At 44.2% G+C, this 19,537-nt stretch overlaps 1 protein-coding gene across 1 annotated transcript; it reads left to right on the top strand.

The window, feature by feature from the left end:
* The first annotated feature begins 5,441 nt into the window (after positions 1–5,441).
* Positions 5,442–17,801, top strand: LOC119185592 (venom serine carboxypeptidase). The gene is made up of 5 exons (XM_075873642.1): positions 5,442–5,573; positions 8,813–8,932; positions 11,265–11,451; positions 14,929–15,259; positions 16,523–17,801. The coding sequence occupies exons 2-5, from the start codon at positions 8,826–8,828 to the stop codon at positions 17,326–17,328; spliced, it is 1,431 nt and encodes a 476-aa protein (XP_075729757.1). The 5' UTR covers positions 5,442–5,573; positions 8,813–8,825; the 3' UTR covers positions 17,329–17,801.
* The last annotated feature ends 1,736 nt before the right edge of the window (positions 17,802–19,537 follow it).

The following is a 19,537-nucleotide window of genomic DNA, read 5'->3' on the forward strand; positions in this document are numbered from 1 at the left end:
CGAAGTTCACTAAGCATATGCCCTACGGGATATTGGTGCTGCGTCGTTATTTTCGGTCGTCCTTTCGTTCCATAACGAGCCACAAAGATGATTTGATATCATGAACGCAGTTTTTATTTAGTGCTTGTACTGAAAATGTGTATGGACTCCCTATATGTGGTCAGCACCGTGTATGACTTTTCGCCTTATTGCTTTATTGTAGGCCCACTGCGAGGACACAAGCTTCCAGCAAAGCAGGCAGGACTGTTTGAAGAAATGAAGGCCATATGCTATTCGGATGTTGTTTGTAATAAAATCTGACCTTGAAAAACTTGGTCTGTTCCTTGTTGCTCCATTTGCTTTTCCGCCAGCCTAGTGCACAGACTTGGGGGGGGGGGCGTTCGTGTAATATGGATGAAGTGCCCTACTATTTTCTGGCAATGCTTACAGCTTGTAAGTTGTGAATTTCGTTCTGTTTTTACTATTACTTCTTTGTGGTATCGGATCTAGCCTGAAACTGGCAAAGGCTAGATATGTGCACGTTCATCTGGTGGTTGTTGGTGGTTTTGAGTCATACGAAATGCATTGAATTTCGTATAGCCACGTAAAACTTACAGATTTTGTTGCATCGGACGTGTGTTTGAAGGTCGCAGGCTGTGCCCCTACTTTTATTTCATCTATTTTTATTTTTTCACAATTACATCACAGTTATAATGCTAATATCATCCCCGATACTTTCCTTGTCAACATTGTATGTTGTTCCTATTAACATTCTTCCAAGGTACACGCATTCTACTGAATATTACAACAGAGATGTCAAATACGTTTATTTATTGATTTTATAGTATTTAGGACTAATTAAATCTAAGTAAATATGTATTATTTCGAAAGTGAGTTATGTTATTTTAAATGCAAATGCATTTCTTAGTCGGGCTATGTCAGGCATCCGGCGTTATTCGCGGCGTCCGCGCGCCGGCAGGCGTTATCTGTTCGCTCTCACTCTCTCCCATAGCAAAAAGTGTGGGCGCGCGCACTCATCCACACCCCTAGCAACCGGAGAGTGTGGGGCGAGAGGGTGTAGGAGAGGGTAGGTGCTGTGCTTCACCACTCCTTTTCTCCTCGTTCACTCTCTCTCTTTCCTGTGCCTCACTCTCCCACCCGCTCGCGCCTTACTCTCGACCGTTCGCTGGCTGGGCGCCTCTCAAGAACATCCGGCAATGTGTGCTCCAGATGCCGCTGTGAAACGTCAGCGCGGAGCCGGGAACGCTGGCGCCCCACTCTCCCGTCCCCTTCCCCGACTTCATTCCCCTTCCGCGACTTCAACCATCGCCTTGAGAGGCGATGGTTGAAGTCGGCGAAGGAGGATTTCTGACATGGTACCCTCTCTCGGCGCAGAAATGCATTCGCATTTCCTCACGATTCCCTTCAGGGAGGTGGGGCCATCTTTTTTCCCCAGATGGAATGAAATTTAAGGCTTCAACTAGAGTGCAAATACGTTACGTTCTTTTTGAATAAAGTAAACTTCTGCTTTTAGCGTCTCGCGTAAAGCAGCTCGTCGAACGATTCGTCGAGCATGAAAGTACTTTCAACGAACTGGTCATATGCAGCAGCTCACTTCGAAATAAAGTTAAATGAACACAGATTTTTTAGGCTGGGTGTGCAATTCACTCAAACCTCTATGTATATCGTTTATTTTTAGCCATAGACGCACCTTGCAAAAGCGAGTGATGTACACAGTTGTGTACAAAGGGTCTCCAAAACTTGAACGTGATGAAATAAACGAGACCCATGATTAACATTGTACATAGAAAAATTAGTGAAAGTCAGCGACTGACACGCGGCGCACATACGCTGAGGGTCTTGTTACGCAAGCGTAAGGACGCAACATGCGATGAACTAAGACAAACATAATGCATTTGGGATAATGAGGCAGAGCACACACCCACACGCACACACACACACACACGCACACACGCACACGCACACACACACACACACACACACACACACACACACACACACACACACACACACACACACACACACACACACACACACAGACACACACACACACACACACACACACACACACACACACACACACAGACAGACAAACACCGAAAAAGCATTGCTGGAATGGCTGAGCCATTGTTTGATAATACGAGTACAATGATGAATGTAAAGAATAATGGCCGTGCGCCATGATGAATCAGTTTTACGGAATTGACGTCTTCAGATGACCTATCGCCCGACCAGGGACGATGAGTTGAAAACTAAATTATTAATTTAAGTATTGTGAAAAGCCCTATTTACTGTAATGTAAGGATATGAGTGAGCACTGTGTAAGGCTATAGAGACTGCTGTGTTAACGCCCGTAGCCTTTTTAAGAAGACTGTGGGAACAGAGATGCCACTGTGCTCAGACCTATCGTGTGCCAGCAAAATGCAATTAAGGCATACATTCTTCTATGTAATGGTGATCTTCGCACTGGAACATGCCATCTAGAGCGCAGCGTAATACTACTACTACTACTACTACTACTACTACTACTACTACTACTACTGCTACTACTACTACTACTGCTACTACTGCTACTACTGCTGCTACTACTACTACTAATAATAATATATTATAATCTTATTATTACTACATCCATGTTACTGTCCGTCCGTGTGTCTGTTCATCCGTGCTTCCGTCCATCCATCTGCCCGTCCGTGCGTCCGTCCATGTTTCCGTCTCTCCATGTACGTCCGTCCGTCCAGATGCGCGGATGGCTAGATGGACGCTTCACCCCACTCATTATCATTCACTCCGTGAATTTGCTGCAAGTTTTTTTTTTACAGATATTACACTCGACGACAGGAAAGCACACGGGAATGTTTGACCATGCCTCCAGCTAGCATTGTTACAAAGACTTGCAAGACTTGCACACCTAGGGCAGATGTGCTGTAATGGTTGAAAAACTTCGATATCTTCGGGCCCCAAAATATATCCAACAGTGAGTCACAAGATGAGGTTGGGAGCGCATTATTACGGATATCACCGTTAGCAGTTGACGGAAGAGTGGCACGAATGCGCCAGAAAAGTTCATATTCATTTTTTTGTTCTATTGTTAGTGTCATACTGATGGTAACTTTAGAAATCTGCCATATCGTCGGGACTACCCGGTAACTGCAGTACAAACTGGGTCTTAAAATTGGAAAGACGCTGAGGCAGTGTGTCAAATTACAGGGACTAGATACCACGAGGGTTGAATGAACCAAAATGTTGGGGTAATTTTAACACGATAACGTTAAACAGCTTATTTCGCGGGGATTCCAGCGTCGGCGTCGTTGGTTTTGAGTAAAAAATCATCTTGTCTGTGACCAAAAAATCGGAAAGATGCAAGTAAACTAAATGATAAAAATTTCCTGGACAGAGTGAGGATTGAAGCTAGGTCATTCGCATGGAAATCAGGTGTTGTACCACACAGCCACACGTCTGCTAAGAAATGCAATAAAAACAACGTCAATGATCAACAAACACACGCATTTTGTATACAAGCCTCACAATACGGCCTGTAATATCGCAGTTATGTTGCATGGCGCAAGTCTACATTGCCATCGGGCGTCAGAACGTCTGATTATCATGACTTCATGGTTTGAAGCCGGCCACTCATTACAAAAGAAACGTACGTTATACTACTCGCATACCACGCAGCGGGTCCATAGAAAGTTTAAAAACATGTCACACAAATAATTACTCGTGGTTTGAAGCATGCTACCCATTTTATAGAATGTAGCCATATACGAAAGCTTCACTGTCAGGAGCCACTTCAACTTTATCTGTCACATTATAGTAATCCACAATTTTCGAGTTCTCGAGTAACATCGCACAATAAAAAGTTCGCACTAAGTGCTTGAAATACGCACTAGAGACAGCTACGATATCGCGGTCGCGCTCAACTCTTAAAGGCGAAGTTTAAGGATCCCCCCCCCCCTTTTTTTTTTATAAACTGATACGTGTAAGTAGCAAGTTAATGATTTGAATTTACACAGCACATTTTGTGTCTGAAAGCTGTAACAATCAACAACTATCAGAGGGGTTTCCGAAGTATTGGTCAAGGTTAAAAATATTCCTAGGAAATGCACACGAATGCATTCGAGAGCAATATTATATTTATTTGCTTAGACATTTTTCAAATGCTTTCTGTAGGGTAAGCTTTAAAATATCCCTAATTAATGCCTCCTGGAGAATCGCAAAACGTATAGAGTACGCTGGTGCAAGACTTCTAAACCTTTGACAGTCAGTCTGTGTCGATAAAATAAATCAGGTGTTGGTGGCGTGAAGGCAAGAAATCTACGGGAATCCATTTCCTTTGGGTTCGTCTGCCTTTTCTATATTCAAGCACATACCAGGGACCGACCTGATTTCGTAATTGTTTCAACTGTTACGTCAAGGTTATTTGTAGGGTATTTGTCATATTGAAGCGAGGACAAGCACGACCGATTTCGCAACTAGCCACTTATTAAAACTTATCTTCGCTGGATGAGGTGCCCTTCAGAATAGCGCTTTTCTGATCACTATATCAGTACAAAATAAGCTTCCGGAGATCACCTTTCAAGCACCTGATCTTCAGCTGCACCTATAACAATAGATGTGATGTAATGCTCGATATAGGTGTTATCACTGTGTATGCTGCAGTGGTCGCTGTTTTTTTTTCTTATGCGTCGTATTCAAACGTCATAGTTACGAAAGCATACACAATGCGATAAACTTGCAGCAGTTTTTTTTTTATCAAAAGGGCACATGTACAATGATGCTTGAGTTACGAGAACAGAGGGGAAATGTCCAAGCAAACAAGTCCTCTCCCATGTTTCATAGATGAAACCAGGTCTCGCGATTTCTGCTGCCACGTTATATATACCCGCCAACCGGTCGTCTAACTTTCTGCCTTTCTCTTGCTAGCTTGCCTTCTCTTGGAATCTAGCCTGTTACTGTTTTAATGACCAGTGGTTGTCTTGCATTTGTGCTACATGCCCTGTTTGTGCCAATTTCTTCTTGGCCCACTTGCACGATCAGCGTTGTTACGAAGAGGTCGTGGCTGGTTATCGCTCGCAGACCTAACAGCATGTCACCGCTTGCACTGCACCGAATGGGTGAGTGCGAACCCGTTCAATGCGTCGTATGGTGTCGAGGTGTTGCGCGATTGAAACATTGCGCCAGTGAAAGGCGTCCGTCTCGGCTTCCCGGATGTCACTGGATGTCTAAAAAGGCTCCGACCGAAGAGATAATGGAAGAGTGGGCGTTACTGGAGGAGAGAGATAGAAGGAGAGAGGGAGAGAGGTGTCCCACTTCCGCAGTCGTTCGTACGTTATGTGGGCAAGAGGATTGGAAAACCCTTACATTTCCCTCTCTCGGCGGCGGGCAGTCTCGGAAGGGAGTTTGAGCGCGTATACGTCCGCGTGTCTATGTATACTGGACGGGAACAGGACGTCCAGTGTAGTCGAAGAGTTTATCATCTGCGCGCACAATATATGGTGACCGTAAAAGGCGCACTCTCTACTTTCAAGTCTCTCAGCAGAAATCGCGGGCTGCTCTGACATTTGCGCAAGGTGAGTGAACACCTTTGTACTTTCTCAGTTCACAAACAGTTATAAAACTAACTAACAGAAGAAAGTGGCTAGCGTAACCCAAAGGTGTTACCAAGCATCGGTTACCAGATATTATTCATTAGAATTTCTCCCAGTTTACGTGGTAGAAAACGATGTCGGAGCGAATGCGACAACAGTTACTCAATAATAATGTCTCATGAGGTTTCAAACTCCACAGCCACAATACGATCACGAGGGAGGCTTTATTGTAGGGGTCCGGATATTTCGACAAACTGTGGTTCTTTGACGTGTAGCTAAATCTAAACACGGGCATCTAGAATTTTGCTTCCACGGAAATGTATCCGCCGCAGCCTGTATTATGATCCGTGAACTTCGGTTCATCTATGGAACACCTTGACCACTGGACCATTACGGGGGGTACCGGTTACAGTGGTACACAACAGTTGGACAGTTCACAAGATTGATCGGTATGTGAGGTTTAACGTCTCAAAACCACCATATGATTATGAGAGACGCCGTAGTGGAGGGCTCCGAAAATTTCGACCACCTGGGGTTCTTCAACGTGCACCCAAATCTGAGCACACGGGCCTACAACATTTCCGCCTCCATCGGGAATGGACAGTTCGCAAGAGTTCAAGCGGAAATATATCGAGTAGCATAGATAGTCTGTTAGACATATATGTAACCTTTGGTATCGCATAGAGGTAGTAGACACGTTTTCCTCTTACCTTCCTTGTGAATGTGTGTACCTATTTGTGCTAGAAGACATATTGACCGCTAAGAGACAGGGACATCAGAGAAAGGACAACACAGTGTGCTCTGTGTTGTCCTGTCTCTGATGTCCCTGTCTCTTAGCGGTCAATATGTCGTCAAGTTCCGTTTACTAATACGCCCGAAAAATCGGCAATGCTATTTATGCTCTATACAGCACGAAAAAAGCTTTCTGTTATGATATGCAAACATTCAAATCGAACCACTGAGATGGTTGGAATTTCCACGTGTGATTTATTTTTCATGTCTTCAGTAGAAAATAGCCAGGTCAGCACATAGCAAGGTAATTTTGTGATTTCGCGAACAGTTACCTACTCAACTATTACCTAGTTTGCAGAAATATATCGTCCTCAAGAACGCATTGTCTATCTTCAAGTCTTAGAAAAAAGAATGCTAGCGTGGCAACTAAAAATGCGCTCGAACGGCAGCTGACGAACTGTGCGTGTTGGGTGGCCTGACTGCGACCGTGAGAGTAATCGTAAACCTGAACATATTGTGAGTTCGCAGACAGTTACCTAGTCGACAGTAAAGATTTCACCCGAAAACCACCGTCAGGTGTGTGCTACGTAAATTGGACAGACACCACCTCTCTTCACTGGTGCTCTAAAAAAAACGTTGAATAAATAAATGAAGGGATACATGTATAGATAATATAATTATTATTGAAGATATAAATAAGTAACCTGGGCACCGCACACTTGGTCCACGCGAATTGAAGGAGAATAAATTTGTAGGAGCTTACGCTAAAGTAGAAAAATATAAATGAATAAGTGAATGAATTGAATAATCAATTGTGTGCTACACGCACATAGCTTCACTGTTCAAATACATTCACAGAGTGGAAAGCCTGATGAATATTATTTTCTATGTTTTTCATCAAGCGCCAGAAATGTACGAAATCTTAAGTAAAATGGCAAAGTTAAAGAAATTAAGGAACTCTCTAATGTGCGTATAAAAGAACGTAACGTAACGGTGAATATCTAAAATCATATCTACAGAACTGTGTTTTTCTGTGAGCATATCGTGCTTTAGCTTTCTAGAACACATTTATTTTACACGATGGCTCAAATCAGAGCGCGTTTGCGAACGTCTACTTATCGAAGGAGCGCTAAACAACGCAACAAGAAAAAACATCACATGAGCTCGCTCTTATCGTCTTTGTCCCGTGATTGGACGATGTTACGATAAGCTAAGATTACATTTACTTCGAGATGTTAACCCAGTGGTAGATCTTCCATTTCTCTTCAAGCAAATAGATTTTTTTTCTAATGAGAAGCTTACGCCACATCGACACGCTCCAGTTAATTTGCCCAAACAATGTAAATAACGCTGATGGTGCAACACGTTATCTCTTATTTGCCTTCATAAGAAATTTAGCGCAGCTCGAAATGTAGGTCGTGCAATGCTGGGTCACAGCAGATCTGGTGGACACTTAGCTGGTCCTGATTAGCCTCTCACCTGTCTCTTTTCACCCCCTTACTATACCATACATGGCTATTAGGGGCTGCCTTTTCTTTCAGCCTGTCTTGTTAACCGTCTGTACAGAGTGCCTACACGGGCGATGACAGAGTGCTTGACCGTTTATGATGATATTTTTTGATCTACGACGCACGTCGAACAGCGAGCATGTGAGCTCTGTAGCAGAAACGTTAGGGCAGCCGCCCATTAACGTGAAGGCTGAGGAATGAGTAGAGCTGGTGGTGTTCTTTCCTCCTTTTTCTCCTCTCCTCCACTTCAGTTTTGCACCTTGTGTTGTACTCTACTTGATGTAGCTATGCTAAGCTTAACCCTTTACCCTACCCGTTTTCCTCCTCCTCAGGCTCGTCTCTTCTTCCTACCCATTCATATAATATTCTATGCATGGCTACCCCCGCAATACTATACTATATGCAGATGAATATGCAATGTATCCCAATTTACCCTGCTCCTTACCGTCCTCCTCAACGTCCCTCTCCTTTCCCACCTCTTCATATACTATACGATATATGGCTATTCTATGCCTCCCCATCTCCCTACTTCTTACATTCACCTTCTTTTGACAGCGCCTCGCTATGCTATACTATGCGGGGGTTTTTCTTTCTTTCGTTCTTTTTTTCTTTGTTTGTTTTTTTCTTTCTTTGTTTCTTTCATTCTTTCTTTCTCTCTTTCTTTATTTCTCTCTTTCTTTCTTTCTGCTTCTTTCGTCACATTCTGCATGTTTTTATCACCTTATTTGGAAACAAACTACATGTTTTTTTTATCGACAACGTGTTTTACATTATACAAGTTCTTTTATGCAGAACTGTACAGATACATATAGTTCGAGTAAACAGATTATTTTTTTTAGATAGCGTAGTTCATATAAGATTTACAAACATGAAAGTCAAATGTCGGACTCTCATATGTCTTCACGGAACTGTTGCGTATGAGACATATCAGTGATTTGTTTAATTCATGTAATCAAATTATTTGACTTGCTTTGTGCGCAGGTGTGGAATCAACATGCACAGCGTCGGGCAATCCCTACTTTTCCTGGCCTGCGTTTCGCTGCAGCTGATTGTGGACGTCGCAGCAAATCAGAATAATCGGAGCGAATCCTTAGGCCAAAGGTAAAGTACATTTTTTTTAATAAGCGATCACTAACATGTGAGATATTCAGTACCAAAACAATGATATGGCTATCAAACATGTGGGATTAATCTTCAATTTCTATAATAGCCGCAGTTCTTCTATGTGCGCGTAAATGAAAGCGCACTGGTGATATTGCGCAATAAACGTCACCTTGTCAGTTATTCTGTGCGCCTTATCATGTGTTATCGCTGGGCTACCGGTACTCGAAGGTCGAGGACGGCGAGCGCTTTATCAGCATATCAATACCGTCTTGAGTTATTGATACGAAAATGAAATTTAAACGAACCAGATGACTACGACGTTGTGGAACGAAAATTCTCTCTATAAAAGGTGCGAATTGATTTTGAAGGATGTGGAATAAACGAGATTCTTTAAGGGTGCTACGCACGTTTCTTATCTAGTGGAATAGTCGGAAAGAAAGCTCGCATATTCTTTAATCTAAGAGCGCTTGCTAGTTGATTGGCATAAGTGGCCTGTCTGCGACGATATACGGCCGTGATACAGTCAATAGACGTGTGGTGAGTAATAGCTAATGTACAACAAGCTTATCACGTGTGTAGACATTCAAATACGCTTGCCATAGCCAGACAGCTAACATTCGCTGTAAGGGTACGTTTAATATGCCATTCATTTTGCAACAGGATTGTCGTTATAAGGCTTGAGTATACCCTTAAAACTTTCGCAATTGTATGTAAATTCTCTGAACTCAAGATCTGGCCAATCAATCAATCAATCAATCAATTAATCAATCAATCAATCAAATGAATGATACTACGATAAGTTGGATCGCCTTTTACGTTATCAGACTCGTATCGAACCTTTGCATCGTTCTTCATCTCACCAAGACCACACAACATGAGTTTTTACACTGGCAGCCCGCACGATCACCCACACGAAATCAATCTTTGTTCAGACCGTTAAGGAGCGGAATCGTCCCCTTGCTGACGTGGTGCACCATTCAAGCCACACACCTTTCAGGGCATCAATCGAAACCATCCTGGACTATAGCTATGTCCATCCCTCATGCAATACTCTCACGGAGCAATTGAGGTAGTAATAAATAAATAAATAAATAGAATTGTAGTCGTCAATAAAATTTTAATTAGTTGAACAGCCTTTTGCTTTAGGAACAAGGGACAAAATGAAATGCAGACGATATAGTGGAAAGAAGAGTACTGTTCGGCGGGAAATTCGGAACCTTGCACGCACATCATGAAAATGTTACGGAAGAACACCTGAAGAGGCAGCGCGATTCGTCACTGATCGCGAAGACGAAAGACGAGGGTTCGGCTGCCGAACATGGTGTGTCAGTTCACCTGTACAATTTCATTTCGATTTACGTTACGATTTCCACATTTAGTGAACCATAGCATGACTTTTTTTTCTTACACTATTTCCGGCTTTTAAATTGGTTTTTCGTAACTGTCGTGAGGAAGCCTTTCCACCAATGATGCCGATAATATTGCACAGTATCTTTTTTTCATCAGTTCGCGAATAAACGCAAGTTTTTGTTGGCGTCACAATACCGATTATTCTGCTAGCTAAGATGTTCTGTCGCAGCAGTGTTGATATTGCTCATACGCTATCACAGAAGCGGTTTAATTGCATATTTGAATATTCATTGCTTGACATATCCTCCTACACCATCGTATGCGTAGTTTATTTTATTTGAATACCTCTTATTTCAGGCCAGATGATGTCGAAGCGCATCAAACTGTGCACTTCGTATCATGCTCGGCACGACCCAACACGATACGCTACAGTCAAGGAAGTCAGTTATAAACAGAGGCATGCGCTGCGTATTTCTGCAGCTACTGTTCTGACCATGCATCTTGATAGTTACGAAAGTGTACCGTGCGAAGTTAGCTTCCATGGAACAACCCCCCCCCCCTCCCCCCCCCGCACACGCACGCACGCACACACACACAAAGAAATAATATGTGGGGGTTTACGTCTCAAAAGCGCGATGTGCTCATATGAGACGCCGTAGTTGAGGGCTCAGGAAATTTTGACGACCTGGTGTTCTTTAACATGCACTGCTGACATTTTACAGTACACGAACCTCTACCATTTCACCTGTATCGAAATTCACCCACCGCGGCCTCCATAAAGCCCGAGACCTTCAGGTGAGCAGCCGAACACCATAGTCACTGATCAACAATGGGGAACCACCACACATAAAGAAGGACAAGGAAAGAAAACTGCATATATTCTATGACACTTCTACAAGGGCAGAAAAAAAGCGACCTTAGGAGTAGACATGCATTCATTGCCTATACTTATACAGTCACCGTATTACGCATCGTTCAGGAGCGTGGACGACGTACCTTTGTTCCTGACACCGTACATCGTGAACGGGAGCATCGCAGAAGCCCGGAGGAGGAGCGAGGTCGAGCTGTTCAAAAGCCAAGTCGGGGCGAAGGCGTACTCGGGCTTCGTCACCGTCAATGCCACCACAGCGAGCAACTTATTCTTCCTCTACATCAAGGCCGAAAAGGTGCGTCTCGTTGGTAGGCCATCGAACGTGTATGTATATGATTGCCATACGAGGAGCCTTTTTCGAAATAGACCAATTCCAAAACCGAAACTAGCTCAAGTAAGGATGTATTGACACATATATACTATTGATTGTCCTCTAAAGCAGTGATATTACCTCAGTAATTAATATTACTCATTTATTATTGCTGTATTAAAAAAAAGAAGAGCATGTATGTGCCAACACACCCTTATTTGAGGTAGTTTCGGTTTTTGAATCGGCCCATTTCGCAAAAAGGCTCCTCTTGGGTATCTTAGGTTACTTCGTCGCGTTTACCATCAAAAAATAAAATAAAACAAGTATCTCCTAGAGTTTGTGCATCCTTGCGATTTCGTGATAATATCGCCCGAGCAGCTACTCCAGGATGAGGTAGTTGTAATACCGGCAAGAAGCAATGACATCAGCGATACGAATACCAGCGTATAACGTCGACTTCTTGAAAATATTATCACCGAGATAAGGCTGATATTATGTGTGCACTTCTGACAGGGTGTACGATGCTCGCATACGAGTGTGCCCACTGCACTTGCACATCATGCAGGAAATCTTGTTACTTGTCACCTACATTAGACGAAATCATGTCCAGGGATTAAAGCTGACGCGTTGACAGGCGTCCATGTGGCAACGCTAAGCGAAGCTGCCATCTTGTCAAATACGTGCGACCAGGCGAAGTCAATCACTGCTATTAGGGCTGTGGTGGATTTTCTTTAGAGTACAGAACTGAATAACAGACTTTAGCAAAACCACTATGTTACGGGGCTTCTCTGCACACGCATAGATTTTTTTCTCTTCATCGTCACCCATCATCACTCGTTCTTCCCACCCTCCCTCATCACCTGTGCAAAGCAGCAGGCTAGAATGCACTACTAGCCCAAGCTGACCCCTTTACCTTCCAATATGTATGTATGTATATATATATATATATATATATATATATATATATATATATATATATATATATATATATATATATATATATATATATATATATATATATATATATATATATATATATATATATATATCGCGTGTTGTTATCAAAATTAAATGCAAGAGTGTTATCGAACGTCGAATGACCTCTGAAAAGCGGCGAGCATTCGTAATGGTACAGTGTGCGCCCTCCAGTTGTCACAGTTGACAGGCGTGCGCTTCTGCTTTGCCAGCACTGTGCCTAGGTGCGCCTGCCTCTGGTGATAATTTGGCATTCCGCACTATACGATTGCGAACGCTTTCCGCAGCTCGGGTGTCATTTGGCTCCTAATTGTTTCATGTTACATCATTACCGACAAGAATTTGATGGTTCAGAGGATCTGTTGCTTTGATTTTCTCAAGAGCAGTATCCATCAATAAATTGCGCAATCTCAACGAAATTATCTACTACAAACTTGAAGCTTCTCGAACACCAAGGTGTTATTGCGGTCCCGCCGTGGTGGTCTAGTGGCTAAGGTACTCGGCTGCTGACCCGCAGGTCACGGGCTCGATTCCCGGCTGCGGCGGCTGCATTTCCGATGGAGGCGGAAATGTTGTAGGCCCGTGTGCTCAGATGTGGGTGCACGTTAAAGAACCCCAGGTGGTCAAAATTTCTGGAGCCCTCCACTACGGCGTCTCTCATAATCAAATGGTGGTTTTGGCACGTTAAACCGCACAAATCATCAGGTGTTATTGTACCGATGAATGCTCACACTAATTGTGGATTTAAACAGGGCACATGAAAGTGACATGCGTGAAAGTAGCGAAATAAAGCATAGCCGAATGTGATTTTAAAGTTTTCATAAAACGTAGAAGTAACTGGGCAAAGAGAAGTAACTGAAGGCGTGAGCCCCATTTGCTGTTCGCACATCTGCTGCTTCATCGGTTAGAATATGAAGGCGTCACACTACCATACACATAAATTAACGGGAATTTTCCGTCATTGTGCAAAATAATCTTCCAAGAAGGTAGAACAGAACGCGCGCGTCTTGACGGCACAGCATGGACGACGTGCCAATAAGGAGGAAGAAAAAAAAAGAAAAGAAAACTGCAACAACAACGAAGAACCTCGGAAGAATTAGCTTTGAGAATGTTAGCCAGCGTTACTTTCGACTAAGGTGGACCTTCGTCGCGGTGAAGGGTTGCCTTAGAAGATCGCGACTGAAGAGTTGTTCCTAGGAATATAGTAGAATAAAATAACATGGTAGTTTACCACAATCTTTGAAGAAAAAGTTATATAACAGCTGCACCATTACACTATGTATACCTACGTCACAGAAACTTGAAGCCTACGAAGAGGGTTGAACTTAAATTGAGTACGACGCAGCTGCAGTCACAGAAAAAAAAAAAAGATTGGTGTAAACACGGGAGACGCCTTTGCCCTGGTGTGGTCAGACTAATGATGATGACGAATGATAAAGTTAGCCTTGAGAGTTTTTTTCAGTGTCAGTTATGGCAAATGCATGCGTTTGTCGTAGAACAGTGGTTGCTCTCGGAGGTCAAGACTGGTATACGCATTGGTCTTAGTGCACAATTCCTCTCCATTGCGTAAATATTATATGGCTAAACTGTCGCAAATTCTGGTGCGATCACCCGGCAGCGTCGTGAACATGAACGCAACCTAAATTATTGTGACCTTGGATACAAGTGTAACAGTGCCAAATGACTATGAGTCCAAATCAGAAGAGTTCGAAATAAATTGAACGCTAGTCAAGGTGTACCAACTTCCAACAACAGAGTATCAACGTGCATTGAAGGGAGAATGAAGAGAGAATTAGGAATAAGTTAGTGGACTTGAGTGTCAATGAAGAGGGAATCATAGAGAGAGAGAGAGAGAAACAAGAAAAAAAAAAGCAAGGAGGTTAACCAGGTGCAGGTATCCGATATGCTACCTTGCACTGGAGTTGGGAAATAGGGGATTGAAAGAGAGAGGGAGAGATAAAAAATAAATAAGAACAAAAAACACAGACACACACGCGCACACGAAATCAATTCAGTCAGAGTCGTTCACGCTGGCCCGCAATTCACTAAAAAGCCCAGCAGCACTTGCACGGCGTTCTGATGAACAGTTAATCAAGTGCTTCAAGTGCGAATCAAGAAAGAATAGAGCGAACTACGAGTGAATCAAGAATGAGTTAGGTGACTGAAGGGCAAATCAAGAAGTAATCACACGAGCTAATAATGAATTCAAATGAAATAGGGCTGCTAAGAAGTAAGCAAAATAATTAGGAGTAAGCCAAGAATGAGTTAATAAGTGACTAAAGGGTTAATCACGGAAGAATCAAGTCAATTGAACGTGAATGATGGTCTATTACAGCAAATCAAAAAGTGGTTAGAGTTATTGAGGAGTGTCTCGCCGAGCATATGCTTTAGGTCGTGCTCTGCGTAGCACTATAGGTCTAGCAGTGCCAGTGACTCTGCTTCATTTCTCTTAATTATTTCTTCCCCCCTACATTTGCCCTTTCAAAGAATGCAAGTGCCGATACACCGCTGGTCCTGTGGCTCGAAGGCGGCCCCGGCAAGACGGCGCTGTTCGGCCAGTTTCTCGAGAGCGGACCACTGGGCATCGGCGCTGACGGACAGCTGTACCGGCGACGGCCGACGCTCCAGGAGGAAGCTGACGTCGTCTACCTGGACCAGCCTGTCGGCGGAGGCTACAGCTTCACGAGGGACCGGCGTGGTTTCGCGCGCACGCTTGACGACATCACCGGCTCCATCGAGGAGTTCCTGCGGCAGTTCCTGATGCTGTTTCCAGAGAACAGGAACAGGCGCTTCTACGCCCTCGGAGAGTCGTACGGCGGTGAGAGACGGGGCGACCGTGATTTGGTCGCCAGATTGCGCAATGTCGTCGCAAAATGAAAAAGAGAAGGAAGGAAGAGCGTTTAGAAAAAAAAAATAAATTGGGGCCAAGGGCACGCCCACATCTCCGTGGAGCGGAACAAAACGGGGCCACGCGTGTCACGTGTTCTTCGGAAGCGGAAGAGCAACGTCAAGTCTTGACGCTCTTCCGCAACTAATGGTCCTCTTAGGCGCTATTTTCTGCGGCGTACCGCGAAAGTCGAGCGTTCGTTAAAAAAAAAAAAAAGAGACAGAGAGACGTAACCTTAATCTTTCGCGAGCACAGCCTCGCAACGCGGAAAGACCCCATTTTCCTCTCCACACGGCCACATGACACCGTTGTCAAACGCATTTTAGGCAATCGCTATAATTAAAGCTGTCAGTTTAATTAAATAGAAAGTGCAAACGGCACCGCATAGCGAAGGCACTCGCATGTGTATGCACTCAGCATGCTGTTACTGGTGTCTCTCGAGAGTTCGGCGTACGTTTTGTGCGAAAACAAAATAATAAGTGAAAGTTGGGCAAGTTTGTTATTATTCAAGGTATTATTTAGGCGCGCAGAAACAATCGTTTGTTTTCTGCATTGTGTCCTTGTTTTTCGTGTGCATACCAAATTTTCACCATGAAAAGAAATTAGACGTTTTCTCGTTTCGAACTACGGTGTTCTTGCCCATGATATAAGCACTCTAACGCTACTTGTTTAATGGGTATATTTTAGAATAAAAAAATACTAAACAGGTACCGCTTTAAGGCACACAAGTGTGCACCAAGATAGAAGATAATTACTACATTCGCTACCTAAGAACTCAGAAAACGTTCTCATTGTTTTTATTTCTAAGTTATTGCATAATGCACAACTCATGCAGCGTAAAGCCATAATTAAAAAGCGACACCTGAGAGCTCTGACATATCGAAGCAGCTCAGAAGCAGAGCTGTATACTTTTTTCCCTGTCGGTGTTCGCCAGCGTTCGAAATATGAACAGTATACAGAGGTGGGGGGGGGGTATAGTAAGTAAAATAATTGTTGTGTTCAGAACGTAGAACATTTAACGTCGAAACGTTTATTGAAACAACACAATGAAGGGCCACAAGATGCAGTATGCTGTGAACTCGTGCTCCCTGCATCAGTAAATTATGCCGGCTTGCACGGTGTTATATCATGCTTCGTACACTTAGTTGAACTGGACTCAGCTGATTGTCAATTTGCCTATTTGTTTTATTCCAGCTCGATCAGCCTTAGGGATCGTGAACCGCCTTCAAGTAAACAAGACACTCCCACTGAGAGTCTCCGGAGTGATCCTCGGAGTCCCTTTCATCGCCCCTCTCCTGGACCTAATAGACTCTTCGGACTACCTGTACAGCACAGGACTGATTGACCCCCGAGGTCATGGGATGCTCACCCAGCGCTTCCAGCAGATCAAACTCGCCTCCCAGGTGAACCGCACCATAGCCGCCGCTCTGCTGCTGAAGACGGTGTTCAACGCAAACTTTGACAACGAGCCCAGCCTGTACCAGCAGCTGACCGGCTACACGGATCACGGAAGCGTGCTGCGAAGCAGACCCGAACCTCAAACACTCATGTTCTACGAGTACGTCACGAGCGACGCCTTCAAGAGGGCCATTCACGTGGCGGGAGCTATGCCTCTGCAAGCGCAGAAGCTGGCACTGGGACTGAGCTTGGCGCAGAGCGACTACTTCGCCGACATCAACGACACCCTCGCCAGAGTTCTCGACACGAACAGGGTACTGCTCTACACGGGGCAGATGGACACCGTGTTCCCGGCGGTGAACATCGACCGGTACCTGCGTCAGCTCAAGTGGAGTGGTCAGCGCGAACTGGCGGAGGCCCAACGCGAGACCTGGTACTCGCTCGCCGACGCTACCAGACCCGCTGGGTACGTGACCCGGGCGCGGAACTTGACCTATGTCTTGGTGTCCCGCGCCGGTCATCACGCCACCTTCGACGAGCCCCAAGCGCTGTTCGACCTCACGTACAGTTTCATTCACGGCAGAAAATACGAAGCATCATGAGCACGCGCGTACTTATTTAATCATTCTACAGAACCTGTTGTGGGGTAACGGCTTTTCATTCCGAGGAAAAGAAAGGAATGACCGACAGTCGCCCGCTTGTGGTGTGAAGGCATTGCAGAGCGTTAAATGACGATGACTGATGGGTTTTATCGGCACAAGAGTCGTATGTGCGAAGAGCGCTGACGGCGACGGCGATAAAACATCATGTAGCGATCAGTAGCAATGCAAAGATGATGATTTGGCCGTTTAAAAGCCTCCAAAACAGCCGCTGCGAACTTGTGGAATACATAATTTAACTTAAAGTACAAAAACAAATTGTCAGCAGGGCATTAAATGCGAAAAATAAGACATAGCCAGATGGTAAAATGTTTTGAATGACACTAGCACCCCTGCCTAGCCGTGACCATTGAGCACGAAGGCCTGGATGTGCGTGCTGTACAAAATAGCAGGAAACATTAAAGGTTTCAGTTCTTGAAATATCTATTTTGTCTCGCATTTGTAAAAACAGTTTTCTTTTGATTGATTGATGAATAGGAGAGGTTGGTGTCATTTTGTTGGCACGGGCACCTTCTAGATCAGGAGACGAAATATGCACAAAATAATAATAATAGTAATAACACAAAATGTCCTACAGTCGAACATACACTGTGCGAATGTAGTACGATCGAACACAACGTTGAAGTTCAAAGAGGTAAAACAAGTGGAGCAAAAGTGGAGCAAAAGTTAAAAAAAAATGTAAATGGAGTTTGCATATAGACATCCAAACTCACACAGTCTGTATGTGTTAGCATGCGCAGGAAAACACACCAACGCAAACACACTTAAAGTGAAACGCGATCCCATCATTATACTTTTGCTTGCAGTGGGCAGAGGAGAGCAACCGCACAGCGCAGGTGGGCGATGCGTATGGATGATGCGCAGGTATCTCGAGTGTATTTGATCGATTCATGTGAGGTTTAACGTCCCAAAACCACCATATAATTATGATAAACGTCGTAGTGGAGGGCTCCGGAAATTTGGACCACCATGGGGTTCTTTTTCGTGCACCCAAATTTGAGCACACGGGCATATAGCACTTTCGCCTCCATCGAAAATGCAGCCGCTGCAAGAATTTCGAGTTTGAAAGCGCCTGAGTTTTGTCGTAGCATATGGGGCTCGAGTGGAGAAATGGCCCACGCATCTCATAGAACAGTAAGACTGTAAAGATGACTGACTCAGAGAGGCCGTTCAGCGGAACATGGTTCACAATATTGGTACGTAACTTTCTACTCGCAGTCCTCTCCCTGATCTCTCTCCAACACAGGAGAACAAACTGTTTTTGCCCATGCCCCTTTGCCGGTACAGTTGACGTGACATGTTTAGCGACATCCAGGTTTTGAGAAATCTTTGAAATTCCCAGCAATTCGTTCCTGTTTTCGGTAGAACGGCGCAATACTATCAGCGTCAAAAGAAACGCGAACAGCGGCCAGCATTAGAAATGGCATGAACAGCATGCACGCGACTATGGTCGCAGCTTCGTAAAGCATTAGTTCATCAACGTAGCAGCCTTGATGAAATAAGAGACCATAATCACATGTCATATTACTTGTTTTGATATTATAACGACGTGGCCAAAGTTTCATTGCCTTCTCTGCGTTGGTAGCACTAGAATTTGCAAGTGATGCGAAGATAACAATAACATGCAACGTTACAAACATTGTGTGCTCCAATATGACAGTTTCAGTGACCTGAGTGCGTGCCGTCTAATCATCACCACTCACAGGGGGGGGGGGGCAAACACACGGTCCGGGAGCATCGCGCCATCCTATTGTAGTGCGATTTATAAGCTACCATTCTACTTTTCACATTTCAGGGGAAGAAAACAAAAATAAGAGAAAATGAAACGGAAACGCTCGAAGGACTCTGCGTGCCGTGCACGCAGGCCGCCGTTATCACCATGTCAAAAACATTGATATAGGTGGGCTAGGTAAGTGGGTATAGATTCATTAGGCAAACTTGGCAGAGCAACAGTGCTGCTTGCGATCATTGCGAATATGATGAAACGATAGAGCACATTCTCTGTGTGTGACCTCACTATAGCGTGCGCAGACAGCCGCTATAGCTACGCCCTGACGACAGGCCCTTGTCAGAACAGTCAGTGTAGGAAAGCCGACACGACCTGTCTTCGCACAGAAAATCAGTCAAGGCCTAATTGAACTTTTTGCGTGGT

Source organism: Rhipicephalus microplus, chromosome 9 (genome assembly GCF_043290135.1).
Source record: "Rhipicephalus microplus isolate Deutch F79 chromosome 9, USDA_Rmic, whole genome shotgun sequence".
NCBI lineage: Eukaryota > Metazoa > Arthropoda > Arachnida > Ixodida > Ixodidae > Rhipicephalus > Rhipicephalus microplus.